Here is a 12,572-nt window from a genome sequence, read left to right as displayed (position 1 = left end):
GACAGGACAAGTCCAGAATCACTCTTCGTTTGTCCGAGCCCTTCTTTGGGACACTGAACAGACGTCCTTGAAACTTTAGGCGTTTGACTTTCTTTATTGCCTTCTTTTGTAGGAGATCTTTGGCATAGTCTAGTAGGTCCGTCATTGGAGTTTGGTGAAAACTGACTGGTGGAGGAGGCCCTTTCTCCTATTTCCACCCTAGACCTTTCGGAACAATGCTGTGGGCCCACGGACTGAAGGTCCAATGGTCCCGGAAGAGATATAGTCTCCCACCCACCTGCAGGCTCTCACTGGTTGGTTGCAGTTCTGCTTCCTCTGCCTCCCCTGAAGCCCTTGCCTCTAGAGCCACCTCTCTGCCGGAAGGCACCTCTGGCTCAGCTACTTCCAGCATGCCTACTGTAGCCGTGAAATGCTCCTCGCGACTTGTAGGAGGCGTTGAAGGCTGGGGAGGCCACCAAGGTTGTTGATGTTGAGGGTTGCTGAGCCGGAGGAGTCTGGACCAAGACAAACTGTTGGTGTGGCTGAGCCTTGGATGTTGAAGGCTTACCGACTTGGGAGACAGGGACCGCCTGGACAACCATCTGAGGATGAGAGGGCTGGTAAGGATGGAATTTCCTCGGCCTCTTCCTAGGTCTGGATTGGGGTCCAGGGGTGTCAAACTTCCTTTTGAAAGGAAGTCCCCAACGGACACGAAGATTCTGGTTGGCTCTAGCTGCCTCACTGAAGACGTTGTTGACCGCATCTTCAGGGAACAGGTTGGCGCCCCAGATTGAAGCCTTTATAAGTTTGTTCGGCTCGTGCCTTATGGAAGCATTCGCAAAGACATGCTTCCTGCAAAGACATGCTTCCTGCAGGCTCACCTAGCCACAATAAAGTCATACAGGTCCGACTGGAAGGCCTGTAATGGAGACTTCGTGTGGACTCGAAAAAGAGCCTAATCGCCGAACGTCGTAGAGATCAACTCAGCCAAGGTGACTGAATTAATCGACCTACTCAGTCTGCATCTCGCTTCAAATTCCGCTTTGACCAAGGGGTCCGGAATTCTAGGTAGCTTCTCGGTGAACAGGGTGGAGGCTCACTCCGGGTCGAGTTTCCCCACCGTGAACGTAGCCGGAGCGTCAGTCCAAAACTCTAAATCTCCGGGGAAGAGTAAGGAGGTAGCCTCTTTCTCTTTTGATAGAGGTAAGGGCTTATCCTCCACCGCTGCTTGTAGAGTCAATTCCGCAACTTTTGAAATGCAAGGAGACGGAACTCCTCGCAGGGTCACAAACATTGTGAAGCTACCTTTATGTGGCGTTAACTTCGTATTGACACATTCCCATTCTGTAAGGGTGCGGACCCATGCAGCCTGGGTCTGGTCCCTAGGGTAGATGACGGTCTCTTTCGGGACCTTGTCTACCCTGACTAGTGCAGCTTCTGCTAGTCTAGCATAACCTGGGAACGGAAACTGGAGGCCCTCCAAGAAGAACTCGAAGTCTTCTACCGGTCGGGTCCTGCAACCTTCAATCGTCAGTTTCCCATCAGAATATGGGGCATGCAAAGCTAACCGCCATGGGTTACTCTTGTCAAATGGCGGCAGCTTTGATGCGTCCGGTATTGTCACGGTCTGTGCCGTGGTCCCGGACTGGAGGATTCCAGACACCAATTCCTCCTGGGCTCTGATCCTCTGGGTCAGGGACAGTATTGACTGGCCCGAGGTCTCCAGGCCTGATGCGAGTCGAGTGGACACTGACTCAAGCTTGGTGTCTACTACTTCGCTCATCTTCATCTTAAGAAGATTAGCGAATGCCTCCTGGTCAAAGCCGGACTCCGTCGGCTTGGCTCTGGAGGTCTTGGCTCTCGACCCCTTGGGAGGGGGAGAAGCCTTGGAAGAGGGAGGTTTGGAAGTAGAGGTCGACGGCTTGGGGGCCGAGGACGACCTAGCAGAACCCGCCGGAGCAGGTTTGGATCCCTTTGGAAGGGACCTTGTCTTCCAAACCTTAACTTTAGGAATGACCGAGGCCGATCTATCCCAAGAGAGGGCAGACTTAGGAGAGAAGCCCTGGAAGGAAGGGGAAGAAGGAGTGGGGCTAAAGGGGAGACTACCTGCTCCACTTACCTCCCTACCTACCTCCTGATCCTCGGTGGCCATCGGTTCGTGGTGGATGGCTGATGGGCCGCAACCTCCTCTGCCACCAGGTCACACAGGCCTTCTTGGTCCTCCGGAAGGGGTAGCATCTCCAGACGGGAGCACAGACACTCGGACAGCACGTAGGGCTGCCTGGCCCTGGCGTTCCTGCCAAATCCTCCCACCCAGGACTTCAGGGACGCTTTGGTCTCCGTTTGGAGTGCCAAACTAGCCTGTAAAAAATTATCAACTTTCTATTGCTCGTTCTGCCTAGCCCCTTTTTTCCTTGACACTCATTCCTTCCTACCTGCCTCGCTCGTATTCCCTACCAATCTTCTTCTTCTTCTTCTTCTTCTTCTTCTTCTTCTTCTTCTTCTTCTTCTTCTTCTTCCCCCCCCCTGGTGCCGGGCTGGTTTTGCTTGCCATTCCTTGTTGCCGGACTTGTATAGCATTGGACCCACCTTTTGTATTCCTTACCTGTTTTGTACATACTTAAATGTATATAGTCATATTGCTTCATATGCCATTCCATTGTATTATGACTTTATTACTAGTTATTAAGTCTTAATTTTAAGAATTCAGCTAAGTTTGTCCGTTTCTTTCACGGTTTATTAAATTTATTCTTTAGTGAACTTTAAGTTTCATTATTCCTTATATACATTTTTGTTTTGTATCTTTCAAGCTTGGATGGCAATTCTCTGATACTATTTCAGCGGCCGACACAGGTCGAACCCAGAAAAAGGATTTTGACAAAGGAAAAATCTATTTTTGGGGAAGACCTGTGTCGCCTGGTGAACCTGTCCCTCTTTCTTTTCCAGATCCCAACCCTGTAGCCAGTCCAAGCTTGGGTGGGTATTCCAGGAATGAAGATGCTGTGTGTGGGTGGTAGCAGTAGCGAGTGGAAGGTAGATGTGGTAGTCCTTGTAACGGCTCTGGCCTTGTGAGGGACTTTGAAAGGAATCTTCTAATATCCAGAAGTCCTGTGATAGTGGCCTCCACTCGCCCTAGTGCTTATACCGACGCCCTTGGATGATCAAGCTGAGGGTAGTAACTTCAGCATTTTTTAGCCCTTTTCTTTTTTTTCTGGTATATTTAGAATCTATTTATACCAAGAAATGTGTGCTACAGGACCATTTCACCGGGCGACACAGGTCTTCCCCCAGAAATAGATTTTTCCTTCATCAAAATCCCTTTATTATTATTATTATTATTATTATTATTATTATTATTAGTTATTTTATTAAAAATAATGGCAGAATTCACAGAATTGATTTTGTACAATATTCTTTCAATTCTCCTTATGATTTGCTTTTCTGGCACTCTGGTATTATAAAGCAGCTGTCCCAATGTTTCATCGTGCTGTAGGTCGTCAATGGAAATTTCGGGCGGGCTGGTGTTATCAAAAGCAAACTGGTTATCAGGACAGGCTGGGGACGTCACAGGATACAGGTGTGTTTCGTAGGTAGGGAACAGGCCGTAGTCGTCAGGGGTCTATCCGGTATTTCTTGTTATTCCTTCTTTTCTGGTTTTTTATTATTATTATTATTATTATTATTATTATTATTATCATTGTTTGAAAAAAATATTAATGAACATATTATACATACGTGTACCATAACATTCTCTCATCTCGGGAGAGAGAGAGAGAGAGAGAGAGAGAGAGAGAGAGAGAGAGGAGAGAGAGAGAGAGAGAGACACTCCCTCCCCTCCTGTCACATTACTTGATATATTTGACAGCTGTTGGACTTCAGCTTGGACCTGGAGTTCGAAAGAAAGATATGTGAAGACTGGGATGTCCTTCATTCTTACATAATTTTTTAAATTTATAAACTAAAATCTTACTGATTCACTGTAGTATGATTGCTCTTTACGTTAATATTAATATTTGAAAATTAGTAAATCATTTATTTATCATACAAAAAACATACATCTCAGTAAGAGAGAGAGAGAGAGAATTATTATTTTTATTATGTGATATCATTTAATCTTATTAAACTTACTAATACAGTGTTGATCAATATTAATATTTTAAAATTAGTAAATCATTTTTGTATTGTAAAAATGTATTTAGACATGAAAATAACATCAAAATACACTAATGAGTGATTATTTATCATCGGAAAACTCAGCGAATAGGCGAATTCCCCACAAATAATGGGTAGATATGGTCCCGAGAGAAATCCGCGAATCTGGAGAACGCAAATACGAGGGGCCCACTGTAATGAATGAATTTTAGCTATCACAATGCATTTGAATGTCACCATCAAAACGTAAAGAAAGCACTCCACCATCTATTGAGGAAAGTCAATACCAAACTAATGAGATAAAATTTTTTTTAGCATAGGTAAAGATTTACGCTTGCACTTCGTATAAAAAATCATCAAACTGTATCACATATAAGTCTTTCAATCATACTAAGAGTAAGGAATTCGTGTGTGCCAAATGTCTCATTGTTTTGATTAAAAGGTTTGACTTGGTAGAGACTTCTCAAATGGAATATTTGAAAAAATATATTTATTTTCATTACTAAGAAATATTTTCATAAAAACAAAGGATATAAGGCATAATTTTTGCTGTCTTGAATTTTTAAACAATACGTGACGCCGCTCTGTTGGCTGTGCAACGAACTAATGGCGGCTGAATCAAGCCGAACCACAGGAGTTCCTGGACCATAAGAATTAACTGTATAGCTTTTCTTTACAAAGTATATTAAAGCCTTATTTATTTGTTTTAGCCATTGATTTCAAGGTTTTCAAAACCTAGGCTAGGATAGATTATCAGCACTGAATAGCCTTTCTCTTAGCCACCATTGCAATATTTTTATTTTCATTTTATGTTTTTTTTTTTTCTCCATGTTGCTGTCGTAACTCCGAGTTGTCACAAAATGAGTACGTCATTAAATGAGGAGCACCTGTATTATGGTATCCATAGAGTAGCTCCTACATTTGTCCAACTCAGTGTGATTACAGAAGCTTAAGATTTACCACAGACTTTTTTTTCAACTTAATTTATAGTTTAAATTTATTTTAGCTAAATTAATATTTAATTTTAAGTGCTGAATGGCCATAGTTGCCCTAGTGCGTGGTGTGTAGCCCCAAAATTGATAAATCAATCAATCAGTCTTCCACAGAATTATCTCACCTTAACCCTTAAACGCCTATTGGACGTATTTTACGTCGAGATAAATTGTCTGTCGGGTGCCGATTGGACGTATTTTACGTCGACATAGAATTTTTTTTTATAAATTCGCGGAAAAATACTTATAAGCCTACCAGCCGAAAACTTTTGAATCACACACCTTGGGGGGTGCTGGGAGTTCATGGATCAAGGTGTTGTTTTGTCTACAATCGTTATGCAGGCGCGCAAGCGCGAATTTCTTTCTTATCGCACTAAAAAGTATCACTGACACATCTCAGAAATTATTTCGTCACTTTGACATTATTTTTGCACCATTTTAAATTAGCCGTTACCTGGAGTATTTTATATGAAAATGCGCACAATTTCATGTAGAATACAAAAAAATACTCATGATTGTAGCATTTATCAGTTTTGAAATATTTTCATATAAATACGATAAGTACCAAAATTTCAACATTCGGTCAACTTTGACTACCGAAATGGTCGAAAAACGCAATTGTAAGCTAAAACTCTTATATTTTAGTAATATTCAATTATTTACCTTCACTTTGCAACAAATTGGAAGTCTCTAGCACAATATTCGATTTATGGTGAATTTATGAAAAAAAAACTTTTTCCTTACGTCCGCGCGTAACTCTTCCGAAAAATCATACGTTCGATTGTCGTAATGTTTGCACCATTTTAAATTGGCCGTTACATAAAGTTTTATATATAGAAATGTGCGCAATTTCATGCACAATACAACTAAAAACAACCCATGGTTGTAGCTTTTATCAGTTTTGAAATATAAATTCAGTCTGCAACTTTTGTGGGCTTATGGAATGAAAACTTTTGAAATGTAGAGCAATTTGCTGCATTTTGGAAATAGCCATATATTGAGGTGGCCATAGGTTAATTTTGATTTATGGGGATGCCAAATCTGTTGCTTGTACATATCACCATTTGCACTTTTTTCCCACTACCAGACCACTATAACCGTAGGGTTCTCATGAACAAACGACTTGATACAGTTAAAAGATTCTCCCTGGTTTATAGCAGTGTCGTCCACTAATTGTCTTAATGTTTACATTGTTACTTTTGAACGTACTACTTAACCATTCCAGTCAGGTCTATGAATATTGTTGAATACTTGAGGCACTATTGCACTGTTTTGTGGATGTAGGGCAAATGCTCCGCTCATGTTCCCCTAAGAGGTTAATTAGTCCCCGCCCACTTTCCCCAAAATATTTCCCCCTGCAGTCCTTTACAAGGTAATTCATAAACTGGAACTATGGGATTTTTATCATTATTATTGTTATTTCTTAACAGGAAAAATCCCATAGTTCCAGGAGTTTATGAATTACCTTATAAAGATTGCAGGAGAAATATTTTTGGGAAAGTGGGCGGGGACTAACTAGCTCAGGGGAACGTAGGTGAGCATTTTCCCTACATTAACCCTCTTACGCCGACTGGACGTATTTTACGTCGACATTTTTTGTCTCCCGTGTGCCGACTGGACGTATTTTAAGTTGACTTACAAAAGTTTTTTTTTTAAATTCGTGGAAAAATACTTATAGGCCTACCAGCCTAAACTTTTGAATCACGCGCCTTGGGGGATGCTGGGAGTTCACGGATCAAGGTGTTGTTTTGTTTACATCGTTACGCAGCGCGCAAGCGCGAATTTCTTTACTTTGCCGCACTAAAAGTATCTGAGACACATCTCGGAAATTATTTCGTCACTTTGACATAATTTTTGTACATTTGTAAATTAGCCGTTACATGAAGTATTATATATGAAAATGTGCGCATTTTTATGTAGAATACAACAATAAAATACTCATGATTGTAGCTTTTATCAGTTTTGAGATATTTTCATATAAAAAACGATAATTGCCAAAATTTCAACCTTCGGTCAAATTTGACTTGACTGAAATGGTCGAAAAACGCAATTGTAAGCTAAAACTCTTATATTTAAGTAATATTCAATCATTTACCTTAATTTTGCAACTAATTGGAAGTCTCTAGCACAATACTTCGATTTATGGTGAATTTATGAAAAAAAACTTTCCTTACGTCCGCGTGGTAACTCTTCCAAAAAAAATCATACATGCGATTGTGGTAATGTTTGCACCATTTTAAAATTAGCCATTATATAAAGTTTTATATATGGAAATGTGCGCAATTTCATTGCACCAATAACAAACTAAAAAACAACCCATGGTTGTAGCTTTTTATCATTTTTGAGATATTTTCATATAAATAACGATAATTGCCAAAATTTCAACCTTTGGTCAACTTTGACTCTACCGAAATGGTCGAAAAACTCAATTGTAAGCTAAAACTCTTATATTCTAGTAATATTCAATCATTTACCTTCATTTTGCAACAAATTGGAAGTCTCTAGCACAATATTTCGATTTATGGTGAATTTATGAAAAAAAAAATATTTTCCTTACGTCCGCATTGTGGTAACTCTTCCAAAAAATCATACGTGCGATTGTGGTAATGTTTGCACAATTTTAAATTAGCTGTTACATAAAGTTTTATATATGAAAATGTGTGCAATTTCATGTAGAATACAACCAAAAATAATTGAAGGTTGTAACTTTTCTCTTTTTTGAAATATTTGCATATAAATCACGATAAATAAAAAAACCACGTTCGGTCAACTTTGACTCTACCAAAATGGTCGAAAAACGCAATTGTAAGCTAAAACTCTTACAATCTAGTAATATACAGTCATTTATATTTATTTTGAAACAAATTAGAAGTCTCTAGCACAATATTTAGAGTTATGGTGAATTTGAAATAAACTTTCTTTCCCTCTGCGCACCGATTCTCCGCCGTAAATCTCCGAAATGCGTACGTCCCATTCTCGGAATATTTGCTCCGTTTCATATTAGGCGTTTCATAGAGTTTTATATATGAAAATGTGCGCAATATCATGTAGAATACCAAAAAAATAATTGAAGGTTGTAGCTTTTCTCATTTTTGAAATATTTTATATAAAAAATATATAAAAAAATTCGACATTCGGTCAACTGTAACTCGTCCGAAATGGTCGAAAACTACAATTGTAAGCTAAAACTCTTACAGTATAGTAATATTCAATCATTTATCTTCATTTTGAAACAAATTGGAAGTCTTTAGAACAATATTTAGATTTATGGTGAATTTTTGAAAAAAACATTTGTTTTACGTCCGCGCGTTACGAATTCATGCATCATTTTGTGATAATATTTCCTCTGTGTTGGTTTGATCGTTTTACAATGTGTTATATACCAAAATGATCGCAATTTAGTGTACAATTCAACGAAAAAAAATTAACTCGTTAGTTTTAACCGTTTTGCTCACAGCGCGATTTGAATACAATTATACATGAAATTTTGTTTTTGCGCTATCATATATCGCATTATTTATATATGATAGTGATATTTTTTTCATTTCTGATGGTTGCATACTAAACTTCAGGCAATGACAAAAAAGGTGCCAAAAATGAACTCTTAATCTTGAAAACTAAGCACGCTGTGATTTTTTGAAAAAATATTTTTTCCGCTTCGGCGCTCACTTTGAGACCTCCTCGGCATACGGGAGACGATTTTTATTATACCCCTTAGGTGTTTAAGGGTTAATTTATGTGGAAAAGGCATCTGATATTAGGTACTTGGAAACAGGACATTTCATGACATCTTTACAGTGTATTTTGTTTTAAGTTTTTGCACTAACAATAAATGGTGTTATAAACATTTTTTAGCTTAAGAAGTATTTTATAAGTTATTTGTTGAAAGTTTCTTCTTACTTGCTGCTTGAATATCAGTACAAATCAGAGTGGCAACTCCACATTATTAACACAAAGAATATGGTAGTTGTTCTCTTATGTCAAATAAGGGGTGTCCATCCACCCCCATATTGATATGTGACATCAGACTTAACATGGCAACTCATTAGGCATATATAAAAACCAAATGCTTAAGACATTGAAGGCTTTGTCATACCACAAGGGGATCTGGTCTTAATCAACTCATATATAGGATTGTATGTACATATACCCAATTTGACTCAGGGCAGAGTATTTACATCTTAGTCTATTGGAGGTAGACGAGTCTATTGGAGGTAGACGAAGAGCCTTAAACTCCATCCATAACTCATGTGTCTGAATAGGAAGAGGAGGTTCCAGAGCCTCTCTGATGCAAATTGTGCCAGGAGATGCAGGTGAAGTTACCCTGGAGCTTTGTTTCCAGAATTTACTGTTCATCTTGATTATGTTCAAGAGACTTATATTCATCGACATTGTATTTAGATGAGGATAAAAGTTTTTTTTTTCATAACAGAGGCCATCTTAGGCTGCCATCATCCTTTTCTTTTAGAACAGTTGAGACCAGTAGGAAATTGAACAGATGTACCTCTGAAGGAAGTAACATATAACGCAAATATTTTTTAAATTTTGTCTTGAAAACTAACAAATGTTGAAAATGGAAAAATTTAAATTGGTTAATTTTGGTTGGGGTTTCTTTTCCTTATGTTGGACTCAGATGTTCCTTGCTTAGTTGTCATTCAGTGAGTGCTGCATGCAGCATACCTTTATATTATTTAATAATGCTAGTAAATCTGTATTTACTGAGATTCTATTCTGTTTTTGCAGGCCATCTGGAGATTTTCACGGCAATATCTCCTATAGTATCCAGCATTCATCAACAGGCCCATCAATTGACAGATTTGTGTTTCTTTTGGATGTGACTAAGAAAATGAGTCCACAGGTAAGCATTTTCCTAATATCGTGAAAACATATGTAATTTAGACATTAGTTCTCTGAATTATATTAATTTTAAGATAGCAAATTAAGGAACTTGTCCCCAGGATTTATGGACATTTTTAAAAAAAATATAATGAAAAATCGGACAGTGAAAGTGATATAGTATTAAAGATTCTCAAAATTTAGATACTTTGACAAGTTGCTTAGAATTGCTCACAATATCAACTTTTATTGGTGTTATGCCTCATTTGATGTTGACATACATCATAGTAACCCAGTGCATTAATTTAATTCCCGTCTGGTGTATGTTGTTTTCAAGGTAGAGTGGACTGGATGTTAGATGACATTTGTAAGGTAATGTTTGTGAATGTAAAAAATGTCATGGTGTACAAGACAAAAACTCTTGAATAGCTATGTGTTATAAGCCTATCAATTGGCTGCCATTGTGGAGGTGGGTTGATACTAATTGTAAGACTAAAACCTGAATTCAACAGGTATATGTACAGTGGAGTTGGTATCAGTTTATTCCTCTCTTGATAGCTCTGTACAAAGTAAAAACTGTCACTATGTTGTTCCAGTCAGAAGTTCAAATCACCATGGTAAATAAATCACTGAAACACATAGACACAGTATTAACTCAGACTTCGAACTTAATCCATTCCAGAAGGCATACGGGAGACGATTTTTATTATAACAAATGCGATTTGTTCAAAATATGAAACAAATATCCCCTATAAGAAATTAAAGGAATCAGGATAACGCATTCCAGCCAACCCAAAGAGTCCCCCATTTTCTAATTTTTTCTATTGTTAATGTATTCAAAAGTTAAATTAAGAGTGTAAAGGGATAAAACAGTATGTTATACAAAGTAAAATTTTAGAAAAATGTTTCTGTATACGATTTACGAACTGTTGTGGTAAAAATGGCGTGCAGCCGGCTGGGATGGAGGGAGGAGAGACGGGAACCCCTGAGGAAATGGAAATGATTGCATTAGGCAAAGGTTGATAACAAACCAATTTCATTCACATTTTACAAAGGTAATCAAAGTAATTGATAGTGTGTGCGTCTGTGTGTGTGTGTGAGAGAGAGAGAGAGAGAGAGAGAGAGAGAGAGAGAGAGAGAGAGAGAGAGAGAGCAATCAGTGTGTATGAATGTTGATGTGTTTTCATTTGGATCTTATGCTTGAGTCACACATTGGCAATTCAAGACCATGACGGTTATAATGGCTAGGTTTGGCAATTGATTTGCATCCTTTGCGGGGCTTGTGCCCCCCAAAAAATAAAGCCAGCTGATTAGGACACCATGATGTCATATGCAGTGAAGCATTTATGACAGTCGTTTGCATGTCGAGATGAGATTATGTTTCTATGTAATCATACACACAAGTAACCAATGATTTAGGCCAGGCCCACGTTTAACGGTTTTTACAGGACAGCAACGTCCGTGAAGGCATGAGGATTCACGACAGTTTAATTGTGATTTAGTTATATAACATGCTGACAGATGCAACGGCACCATTATGTGTCGTGAACATGGATGCCACCAAATATAAAAAGTATAGCAACAAAACTGCGAATCTTGAATCCAATATATATTTTACTAAAAATAGAAAATGTCTCTTCATCTCCTACTTCAGAATATTGTAATAAAAAATTATATTTTATTACATTATCAGCTGAGTGACTAATTTGTATAAAAGAAAAAAAACAAAAACTTGTTTAAAAAAGCTATGTATATTCCTGAAAATACTGAGAATCTAGATTTTCTACACACACACACACATATATATAATATATATATATAAACATCATATATAATATATATATATATATATATATATATATATATATTATCTGCAGTATGATTCTCAAACAGCAATTCAGGAATGCCGAAGACACATGGATGTTTTTTTAAAAGATTTATTCATAGAGAAACTTTTCGCACATGACTATGTGCATAATCAGTCTGAAAATGACAAAATAATAAACAATTAAAAATACTAAAAATACACAGGATTCTTAAAATGACAATTAAAAACAATAAACGACTAAAGTTAAGAAGCAAAGTAAAATCAACTGCTGTTACACCAACCTTCAGGTACAGAGGAAGAAGATGGAGGCAGTCCCCGGGTTACGACGGGGGTTCCGTTCTTAAGACGCGTCGTAACCCGAAAATTGTCGTAAGCCGGAACGACGATTCTTGAAAACAAAGGGTGTCCACAGGGAAAATTTCACTAATTTACAATTTTTTCTTAGGGCTGTATCTCTAAAATTATCACTAATTTACTTTTTCATGTGCAACACTGTGTATTCACAAATTACTGTATATTTTCACTTAAAATGCATGAGAGAGAGAGAGAGAGAGAGAGAGAGAGAGAGAGAGAGAGAGAGAGAGAGAGAAAATACTCCTTACGGTTTTGAATAGATTGAAATGAACGTCTGTAGGCAACTTTTTCCCCCTCCCATAAATACATATATTTCTCCAGAGAAGAGAGGGAAAGAGAGGACTGTGCAATTATGTTTGTCTGTCTATCAATTCTTTTGCTGAGAGCGAGAGAGATAAAAAAAAGGAAGAAATAGAAGCACCAAATGTATG

General features: G+C 38.1%; 1 protein-coding gene across 1 annotated transcript in view; it reads left to right on the top strand.

Moving 5' to 3' along the window:
* The window catches only part of LOC135219756 (calcium-activated chloride channel regulator 4-like), a 411,904-nt gene that overhangs the window by 48,930 nt on the left and 350,402 nt on the right, over positions 1 to 12,572 (top strand). Inside the window, exon 2 of the mRNA XM_064256802.1 lies at positions 9,867 to 9,981. Coding sequence (XP_064112872.1) covers positions 9,970 to 9,981 — 12 coding nt within the window. The 5' untranslated portion in view covers positions 9,867 to 9,969. The remainder of the gene's footprint in view (positions 1 to 9,866; positions 9,982 to 12,572) is intronic.

Source organism: Macrobrachium nipponense, chromosome 1, assembly GCF_015104395.2.
Source record: "Macrobrachium nipponense isolate FS-2020 chromosome 1, ASM1510439v2, whole genome shotgun sequence".
NCBI classification, from domain to species: domain Eukaryota; kingdom Metazoa; phylum Arthropoda; class Malacostraca; order Decapoda; family Palaemonidae; genus Macrobrachium; species Macrobrachium nipponense.
This window is presented reverse-complemented; position numbering and strand designations above follow the sequence as displayed.